Below are 11,196 nucleotides of genomic sequence, written 5' to 3' on the forward strand. Positions count from 1 at the left end.
GTAAGGCTCCATTGCTAATAGCAATACCTACACAATGAGTGAAAATGGATATGTCAACATAGAGCCTTTATTCCTGTGTTTCAGTGTCTTTGTTACAGGGAGATACTCTACATGGTATCAAAAAAGAAATATAACCCCAAGCCAGCCACACACCCTTTTTGGGTGTAGTACCTTTAAGATATGCTAGGGCAATAGTGGCACAAAGCTTATGGAGTAATCAACCAATAACTGATTTGACCCAAGGCCCACTTCAGAAAATGGAACCTGTACTGGGCACTGCTTGAGTGACTAAGAATTTGAGACTAGTTATCCCAGGGGCCTATGGTAAGACCAAATCTACAACTCTAACAAGGAAATGCAAACAGGACAGATAAAATCGATCTTTTTATCTTCAAATCAGCACCAAATAAGCACTCAAGAAATATAAAGACAACACATTTTTTAAAAATTTAAATCATTAACTTTGATTTTAAGGAAACTAGAAATTCAATAGAAAATGGAAGCTCTAGAGAATAAGCAGAAAAATGGAAAAATACATCAACTGTATATGGAATTGCACAAACTGAGACTTAAATTTTTGCATTAAAGCAGGGCTTTGGTCATATGTAACAATTATTTCCTTATTTTAAAGCCAAGCCTTTCTTGGGTACTTTTATTTATATTATTTCAGTTTTGAAAGTTACCATAATTAAATTTTTTTTATTTGAAATTTGTTTTTAAAATGAGGATGTCTGTTTATCAGATACATCAGGGATGCAAATATTAAACAGTAATTGCAGATAGCAGGTCAGCTTCTCAAACCAAACCAACTTTACTTTAAAGTGTATCAATGGCACGTAAAACAGCAGTCCACTGAGAAGGAAGAGGAGCACATAGATGTAATGCATCTTTGGAGACTTGACAAGGGGAATCAAGACCAAGCACAGGCTGATGGCCATTGTTATGACTGTGAATGGCAAAAATACCTAAAAAGATAAAATTTAATAAAGTAATTAGATGTGAAAATCCATGTGTGGTAGCTATGTATCTACAAGCAAAAATACTATGCTAATGATAAAATCAGACCAAATAAGATACTTTGTTAGGCAGATATGCTCAGCACTCAGATAAACGCCCCAGAAAGAAAAGTATTGGAGATTCCTGTTGGTGAAGGTGTGGTGTGAGAGAATGAACTTCTATTTTGAGTCTTCCTGAATGGAAATAGCCATAAACATTTGCTGAAGAGATGACCACTGTGGGCATAGATGGCATGGCTTATTCAGAAGGAGTTTTTAAGACACAGTGAAGATCCCAACAATCTTCCAAAGAAGATTTCTTCTAGGATTAAAGAACCATTCCCTCTCCTATAAACTATTTCCTCATCTAGGATGAAAGTTCATAAGTAGAAAAATTGAAGAGATAGAATTTGTTGTTAAACAAGAAGTGTTAGAATTTCAGAATAGCATCTATTTCTCATTTGTTAAATCTGCTCCTGACTGTAGAGGATAATGGCATACACAGATAGGAACATAACTAAACAAAGAAATACCATGTCAAAAGATTCATAATGCCCTGTCCTTTGCCTAAAGAACTATCTTTATCTTACCTGAATCCTTAAGTAGAACTTTAGAGGTTTTCTGTTGGGTAAAACCAATGAACCAAAATATAAAATAAAAATAAAGACCAGATTGTCATTATTTGCTTCTCAAGTTGCTGAGTGATAACCTATTTACTCCTGCATCTTTTGAATATATTCCTTCAATAAGGTTAAGTATCTTGCTTCACATAGAACAAATTTACCCAGCCCATTTTTACCTTATAAGGTCTGTGTAGATTGGGCTCCTGGTACCTCAATTTCAAGATTCCTATCATGGATAACATAGTCCAAATTGAATCCATAAAATAAAGATAGTTGATCAGTTCAATTAAGTTTGTTAAGACGACTGCAATGGATCCCATACTGACATTTAGAAGCACAGCTATGAAGGGGGATGAGTGAACATTAAGGGTACTAAACATCAAGGGCAGCTGGCCTTGGTCACCTGCAATATATGACACTCTTGCTGACTCAAGTACATTAATCACAAGGTTGCTAAATAATGAGGCAGAAATAGCAAAGGGAACAGTCCATGTTAATTGTGGAAAAACTCTGTCAGTCCATGTAACAGCCACAGCATCTGCAGAGAAAAAATACACAAAAGCAAGTGTGTTGAGAAAGAAAATCTAATGATAAAACAATAATATTTTACAAAGAAAAAATCTAAAAATCTAAGAAGAGATTTTAGCTTTGTTATTTCCTTTTTCACATTTAAGTCATAACTTAGGTTTATGTAAATTTTAGTTCATTACACTGCACAATGAATGGTTCTTTTTAATGTCTTCCCTCCAAAGACCAGGAGCTTCATGAAGACCAAGATCCCTCCTATCTTGTATATAGCATGATTAATTCATTCATTGACAGGCACAACCTAGTTAATTTTAGTAACTACTTAAAATGTGTTAATTGTGTTGAGAGAATATTTGAAGGCATGCTTATTGTCTAAAACTAGCATATAGAATGCTGACAAACTTCTTCAGAGTCAGAAAAGGGCAGCAGAGCACTGTTTACAGAGAAATGAAACTCATCCAACTACAGTGCAATATTGAGAGCCACTGGCAGCAAAAGTCCATAAGAGTATACAGCAGTGACAACTAGAGTTCAGAAGGTCAACCTATCAGAACTAAGGGTTCTGTTAGAGGAAACCATTACGCAAGGTGTTATGAAATTCCTGCCTTTTGAATGAATTGGCTGTTTCTTGTTGTAGACTTCTTGTGCAATAATGGTCATGATTCTCCCCATTTACCATGCATCTCCATGTTACATGTACATGTAATCTCACAATTGCATTTCAATCTTGGGCACAACGTTCCCTATACATTTGGGGTAATTGGATAACTGTCCCCAGCTTTATTTATTTTTCAGTAACATAAATCTGGCCAGGGCCATTCTCTGGACAAAAGTATTTCAGCAAAGATACCTTTTTCCATGGACAAAACTGAACATAGATAAACATTAGCTCATCTCACCCACAGATAAAGAAAAGAACCACTAGCAATTAAATCTTCAACTCCTTACCTTCACCCCGGATTATTTACACAACACCTTAAGAGATTTACTGCTCACATTCCTGGGATGATGTTTTAGCCACTTGCTAGTAGCACTGACTCAAGGAGATTGCCATCAAGGCCAGGGAAGTGATAGGTGCCAAGCTTCTTTCTTGTGCAAATTAAGTTTTAATTCCTCCTCAGTAGAGTGCTATTCCTAGATTTTTCTCCTCAGCAATTACTCTGAGAGAAAGTGCTTTTACTAACCAAATGCTACATGCTCTTACATAGGTTGCTTAGCCACTGAGCATATGTCCCCTTCCTTAATGAGAAAGCAGCTGCAGCCAGGATGAGTTGGGGTGGAAGGGTTGGGGGTGAGTGGGGGTAGGAGCAGCACCAAAGACAGTTTACTTTCTAGTGACTTACTGATCCCTAACATTCTACCTAGCCAATTCTAGATTACAGTTTGAGCACATAAATTCCCTGATTGATCTTAGTCTTTAGTTGATCCTACCAGAGAACTCCCCTTTAGTCACTCCCCTTTGGGTTTGTAATTGGAAGCTGACAATTATTGCTTATCACCCCTCTCTCTGCAACCCTGAAAACTTCAAACCTCATGTTGCTTTGCCAAAGAATTACTGCTTGTGTATATATACTGGTTCCCTCACAGCACTTGGGGAATTGACTAAGAAGAACAAGATGAGGATGAAGATGGAAAGAACTGGATAGACATGAGAACAGCAGAAGGGACTGAGAGCAGAAGGGACTGAGAAGAGAACAGAAAAGAAACTGTGTAGATAGAATTGACTTAGAAAATAAAGTGAATGGACTAAAGAACTCAGTGTGCTTAGATTCATGTGATATCCCTCAGATTAGTATCCTTATCTTCTTGTAGCATCTCTTCTAGACTCTGGTAGAAATCTCGTCAAGGTGGGCACTTGGGAGGAATTTGTTAGTGCAGCATAAAGTACATAGAAGATGAACATAGACATTACAAATAGTTAAAATACTTATAACTTCTGAAGCTTGTCTAAGCTTCTGAACAGTGGTTCTCAGCTAGATGTGACTTTGCTCCTCAGGAGTCATGTGACAATGTCTGTTGAGTTGTCTGATGTTCCATAAATTAGGTAGCAGCTTGCTGTCGGCATCCTAGTAAGTAGCAGTCATGTGTTCTGGTGATGGGAAGGACAGCTTCAAAGAATTAGCTCAATGTCAGAGTACTTGTCATCTGTGAGGCTCTGTGTTCAATACCCAGAACCCCAAAACAAAATTCACACACTCCAAATTGTTGATGATATTGAAGCTGGGAACTCCTGTAGTGGACCTACTGGTATAGAACATTCTTTTTATTTCTTTTGTTGTTTCAAGATGAAGAGATATTATGAACATTGGTTTAACCATTTCAGGTGGTACAAAAACCACCAATATCCATCACTTGTGGGAATTTGCTTGAGGCAAATTTATATTATGTAGATTCATGTTGCTGGGCAGAGGATTCTAACAGAATGACAACTCTTCAGGTTTCAAGAGAATGAGCAGAGTGGAGCCTAATGTCCTTGGGAGGTAGATGTCCTTTGAGTCATCATTTTATGCATAGGTAGTTGGTTTCTAGGAAGTCCCTAGGACTTCAGTATACCGAGCCATAACAAGCCATAAGATTTTCAAATGTTTTTTCATTTAGAAATAGGGTCTTCTATGTAATTCAAACTGTCCGAGAACTTGCTGTGTAGCTCAGGTTAGCCTCAAACTCATGATCCTCATGTCTCAGTTCCCTAAGTTCTGGAATTATAGGCACATATCACCATGCCCAGCTCTTAACCCATTTTAAAAAGACCTGAGTGTCACATCCCTTTTCTCTTGAATCTCCCACCATTTGGGGTGTTACTTAAAAGAACCCCATGCTGCAGCTCTAATTAATTTGAAGCAATGTCTTGTTGTTGCTCCCCCAAACACTCACACTGCACACTTTCAGATGGAGTTAGAAATGATTTCCCTACACTGCAATGGAAATCTCCCTCGATTTCTTGGTGGGTGTTCTACAGTGTGATTTAAGACAACCAGAGACAGACCATGTGTAGCTCTGCCAGCATTGAGTAGAAAAACTTATTTACAGTACTCCTTCCTTCATCTTAACTCTATTCAACAAGTGATTGTTTTCATTGTTCTATTCATTTCCATATTTATTTCATTTAAAAACTACTTCATGCCGGGCGGTGGTGGCGCACGCCTTTAATCCCAGCACTCGGGAGGCAGAGGCAGGCGGATCTCTGTGAGTTCGAGGCCAGCCTGGGCTACCAAGTGAGTTCCAGGAAAGGCGCAAAGCTACACAGAGAAACCCTGTCTCGAAAAACCAAAAAAAAAAAAAAAAAAAACCAAAAAAAAAAAAAAAAAAAAAACTACTTCATACATGTCTTTGGTAAAATGAACATTGAATTTGCTTTTGTTCACTTTCTAACATACTTTGATTATATGCACATACACATCCATATAGGTGTTTTAGGTAAGTCTCACTATTCTGTTCTTTAAACAGAAGTCATGTACTCATTCTGTATTGATAGATTTATATAACTTTTTTTTTAGTGTTTTGGCAGATAGACAATGTGCTTTAAAGCTGCACTTGGTGGAACACACCTGTAATGCTAGAACTTGGACAGCAGGGGGCAGAAGGAGCTTATTGCAGGCAACCCAGGACATATAGCAAGCCTGAGAATCCAAAGAAGGAAAACGAAGAAATAAATGACTTACTGAAAAATCATCGAAAGTAAAATATTTCAGACTTGATACCCCTGAGAATGACAGCATCTAAATATTTGACTTAACCCCTCACATGTTCAGTTCTAAATAGTTCTATAATTACCCACTGAGGTACTAGAGGTGGGGCTTCTTTGAAACGGGACTAGTGAGTGTATACATTCTTCAATGAGAGAAATTTTACAAAGTTACCCTCCAACAAATGAATGTATCTATCTATCAGAAACTAATTCTAAAATTCCCACTTATATATCCAACCCCTTATACACACCTAGCACTTGAGACAAGCTTCCTACCAGCTGTGCCTGAACAAGGAAGCCTTAGCTTCTGTCTCCACGTAACCTCTTTATGTTTCACACTGTCTTGCCATAGGTTAATACCCCCTAGTTTTAGCATGGCTTAGAAGCCTCTAGAACACTGTGTAAACACTCTGTCAGCAGGATTTCTGGAACACTTTTGTTCTTAAGGTGAAAATGGTGGACCCAGGAATCCTTACAATGCTATGTCCACATCCCTCATTCTAATGGGACATCCTTCTTCATAGAACTTTTCACAATGTAAATTCCATTTTTCCCCTTAAGGGAGCAATAAGTAAGGAAACAGGTCAGAGATCTGACACTAGGACTTGAACAACTTACACAGGAACTAATAGAGCAGATTGTCATAATTTTATCCACTGTGCCTTGAATAAAATGTAACATCCAATTCATACTGTGTTATAAATATCCCACATTTCCTTTACAAAACTGTGAGGTCTTTTTGTTATGCTCGAGTGACAAAATCTACCCTCAACCCTTTGAACTCATAACTTTAAGTGCTTATTTTTTTTTTGTTGATAGCTTTCCACACTAGTCATAAAAGTCATGAACCTATTTAAATTTAGTATTAATAATAAAAAGCAAATCACCCACAGTCCCATCCCAGCTGACCACTGTTTTTCACAAGTTTTTATTTCATGAGAATCTGGAGCCTGCCATTTCCGTTATTCATGCATTATAACCATTGTCCTCTTAGTATCCACCAACAATAGGGCCTTTTCAAGGCTCTGAGTGCTCTGTTATACAGATTTACTTATGTCATTTACTGGAAACTACTGGTTATTTTGGTGATATTTACTTTTGTCCTGCCATAACTGATGATACAGTGACTTTTCATAAATCTACATTTTTACATATGGTTCTGCATATTTTTTAAATTTAAATTCCTAATATAATAAAAGAATAGGTATTAAAATTTACATATAGTAATTTGGAGTTTACATTAAGTCTGTGGATTAGAAGACCCAAAGAGAAAGCAGTAAAAAACCAAACTACTAGCTATATTAGTCAGAAACTTCCCAAGTTTCCCACACAATCCCTAACTATTGTTCTAACTACACAATGACTTCAATCATTGCAACATGCCAGAGAAGGTTTTCCAATTCATAAATGATCAATATGTCAAGAACACTGTCAGGCATAATAAGTACCAGCCTCAAGAAATCGCAGCAGCCATTCTCGATGGCCAGTGGCTGTGGTCACACCCACAACTAAGGTTACAAATGGACCCAAACAGTCAAAGCAGTTAGTGAGTCACTGTCTAGGTTTATCCAGGGTTACATTTGGTTTGTTCCCACAAAAACTTGGTTTCATTTATGCTCTCATCACTAGGATACCTAGAATGATAACATGTCAACCCTGGAACAATACACCACAAGACAACATTCTGGAGAGCAGTCACATTCCACTTGAGGCAATTTGCTGTTGTTAGACCTTTTCTTAGGCTTGAATGCCCCACAAATAAATAAATGATTGTGTTTATGGAGATGAGAATAATGATTTTTAGTATTACACATTGAATATAATATAATGAACCACCACATAATGCTACATAAATATGTAGTTTTACGTCAATAAATAGTGTTTTCTAAAGCTTCACTTAGATTTACATCCAATGCTTCAGACACTTACCAAAATAAGAATAGTTGCTCAAAAAAAAAAGAATAGTTGCTCAAAATGGGCTAGTTCCAGAACACCTAGTAATAAATTTATCTCAGAAAGTGATAACTAGAAGTTAAAAGATGGTATGAGAAAAATGGTTGATATTCAATTTTCCTTGTTTTACTTTTTTCTAACCCATATTTCATTTTATCCTTTGAATCTGTTGTTCAATTTCGGATTTAGGGTGCTTATTTATGTCATGATAGTCTTTCAATTCATGAACACATACTTACTTACATACATACATATATGGTCTGTCTATTTATTCAGGCTTGTTTTAAAGTCATTACATCCTGATACAGCTTTGCATATTCTGAATTACAGTTTAGCATCACAATACCAGGTATATTCTTTTTGCTTTCATTTGAAATTTTAGGCTGTAAGACAAGAATTTCTAAAGAATTTTCAATATATTCAGGGTCCTTATCTACCACAAAATTTTAGAGTTCTTTAAGATAAGCATTTTATATATTAATCATAGTCACCAATTGACATTCAGTGTTTCCTTATTCAACCAATATCATAAATTTCAAATTTTTCTTTCTTGGTGTTACTCAAATTATTGAAAAGCAAGCATTTTGAAAGTTTTTAAAAATCCTACTACTGATTGCATTGTGTCACTCTGTTGAGATCACTAAAGCAATAACTAATGTTTTGAATCTGATCTATGACATCGGCCAGCACTATACATACCTTCTCCAGGTTATCAGAAAATGCAAGGCTGTGCTGGAATGTGAATCTTGCTTCTAAACCAAATCATATGTTTTTCAACCAGATTAAAAAATGAGTGGATTCAATATAGAACAATCATCAGTGTGAATTTGTAATAAATAGCAAAAATGACACTTAACTGTACTAAAAGGATTGCATTTTATTTATGGTCTTGTCATTTGTATACTAACCTGTTGAGAGGATTTCCCTGGGAGTCAGAACCGTCAAGTAGGAAATGTTAGCCAGTAAATACACCACAGTTATCAGAGGCAGTGCTGTAAATATACATCTAGGAATTGTTTTATTGGGTTTCTTAAGTTCTCCTATAATGGATAAAGAGAAGCATCATTCTTTGTTTAAAAATGTGTATCTTAAATTTATCTTTAAAATTGTTCACGTGTTGCCAGGCAGTGGTGGCTCACACCTTTAATACTAGTACTCAGGAGGGGAAGGCAGGCGGATCTTTGTGAGTTTGAGGCCAGCAAAGGCTCCAAAGCCACACAGAGAAACCTTGTCTCAAAAAACCAAACAAAAAAATTGTTCATGTGTCAAATTTTGGACCTTGTTCTTTCTGTCTACTCTATAGCCATCTTTCTCTCTCCCCTCCCCCTTCTCTCTCTCTCTCTCTCTCTCTCTCTCTCTCTCTCTCTATATATATATATATATATATATATATATATATATATCTGTCACACACACACACACACACACACACACACACACAGAGTCAAACTTTTGCACACTGATCCTCTTCTGAAGACACTAGAGTATGGGCTCATGATTCTTGTTCCATTTGTACCCTTCCTTCATCTCCAGGCTCCTCAAGTGGAAAATAAGCTCTGTGTTCAGAGCGTAGGAACAGAAGGTGAGCAGAAACTTCATGAGATTTAACCCCCCCCCCACTCTTTACTGTCATCTGTTTGAAAGAGATTCTACATTATTCAAGATGCTGTAAGCAGTGTTCTAGATCTTTTATGGCAGAGAAAGCTACCTAAACATGAAACATCTCTAGCACAAAAACAACAATGTGAAACTGGGTTCAAGTAGAAGCTGGAAATAACCTCTTTTGAGATAGTGGAGAAGAGAGGGAAAGAGGAGAGAAAGAGAGGGAGGGAGGAAGGGGAAGAGAGAGAGGGAGGGAGAGAGAGAGGGAGAAGAAGAGGGAGAGAGAGAGACATTCATCAACAAAAGGAAAAAATTAATAAGAAAACATAATCGCAAAAATAGTAAAGAACCTAAATAACTAGCAAAGAACCTGAATGCACTATGGTCACTACACCAGCACAATCAGGTTTTCCTGAATTCATTTCCAAGGGGCAACTATTTCCACAACCTGAGCATTTACACATTAATAGAAAGAAAACTAGATTCACTGGGAGTGTCAAATATATGGTCCCAGAAAAGAAAGAAGAAAAGGGGAGATTGTTCAATAAAAGACAAGTTTTGCCATGAAAGTAATCGCTTGATTTCCATAAACACATTGGGAAAGTCAAGGAAGATAGTTGAATCCTTTAAATTCAAAATACAATGAAAGATGTTCATTTCATACATGCACTGTATCAGCCATGAACTGATTCCCACCCCCTCCCCAGAGGATTGATAATTACCTGCTACGAATGTAAAGCATCCCCCGCCAGAAAATGCAAAGTATCCTTGGAAGAAGGCTTCTGTTATCTGGGAGATCTCTGGAAACTCAGCATCGAAAGCATTCTGAAGTCTTCCCACAGTCTCCTTCTTCCCTTTTACCAACATGAACACCCCACTGAGGGAAATGAAGCCCAGTAAGCCCATCTTCAGCACGGTGCTCACTGTCTGAAGCCATGACAGCTCTTTCACACCACGAGAATTCAGAATTCCCACAATCCACAGCACTGCTAGGGCCAGACATTTCTTTGGTAGATTCGGAGAAGAACAGCTGGGATAGAAAGGCTGAATGCCATACTCGGCGAGTAACAGTGCTTGACTGGCAGTTAGCCCTGGGCCCAGAAACAAGGAGGTCCAAAGATTCAAGAAGGCCATGAAAGGACCAAAGCATCTCCTGATGAAATAGTAGTGAGCCCCACTGTATGGGAAGGCTATTCCGATCTCTGCATAGCAGAGAGCGCTGGTCATGGACAGCACCGCACAGGCAGCCCAAATACACAAGGAGACTCCTACATTCATGCAAGAGTACTCCAGCACCCCCTTGGGGGACACAAAAATTCCTGCGCCAATTATATTAATAATTAGAAAATTGACCCCCCAGAAATATCCAAGGTCTCTCTTGAGCTTTATTTGCTTTCCTTTATCCATTATAATTGAAAAAATTAATTCTATCTAAATTATAATCTCTAAATATGTCTCAATGTACTACTGTAAGAGATGTTCATGGACTCTCTGAAATTTTAAAATCACGTAGCCCATCTGTTTCATTTTCCTCAGACTGGGCTACTTTTAATAATTAGCAAAGTATTTGTGACACAGTTAAGTGAAATAAAATAGATTACCTATAAGGGCTTAATTTAACTTGTCTTTTAATTATTATCAAAATAGGACATTCAATTGCAAAAGAAAGGAACTTCAAAGAAGACAGGCTGCGATTACAGTGTGAAGCTCAGCCCAAACTCCCAAGGCTAGAACACTGTTCCTACCTGTAAAACCTCTCAGCTCTTAGAAAATACTCCAACTGAAGGGCATAAGTTAACTGTTCTGA

At 37.4% G+C, this 11,196-nt stretch overlaps 1 protein-coding gene across 1 annotated transcript; it reads right to left on the reverse strand.

The window, feature by feature from the left end:
* Nucleotides 1-371: 371 nt before the first annotated feature.
* LOC114704105 (solute carrier family 7 member 13-like) lies at nucleotides 372-10,915 on the reverse strand. The gene is made up of 4 exons (XM_028885156.2): nucleotides 10,112-10,915; nucleotides 8,696-8,827; nucleotides 1,795-2,156; nucleotides 372-965 (listed from the first exon to the last, which is right to left on the reverse strand). The coding sequence occupies exons 1-4, from the start codon at nucleotides 10,794-10,796 to the stop codon at nucleotides 717-719; spliced, it is 1,428 nt and encodes a 475-aa protein (XP_028740989.1). The 5' UTR covers nucleotides 10,797-10,915; the 3' UTR covers nucleotides 372-716.
* Nucleotides 10,916-11,196: the final 281 nt, after the last annotated feature.

Source organism: Peromyscus leucopus, chromosome 2, assembly GCF_004664715.2.
Source record: "Peromyscus leucopus breed LL Stock chromosome 2, UCI_PerLeu_2.1, whole genome shotgun sequence".
Classification (NCBI taxonomy): domain Eukaryota; kingdom Metazoa; phylum Chordata; class Mammalia; order Rodentia; family Cricetidae; genus Peromyscus; species Peromyscus leucopus.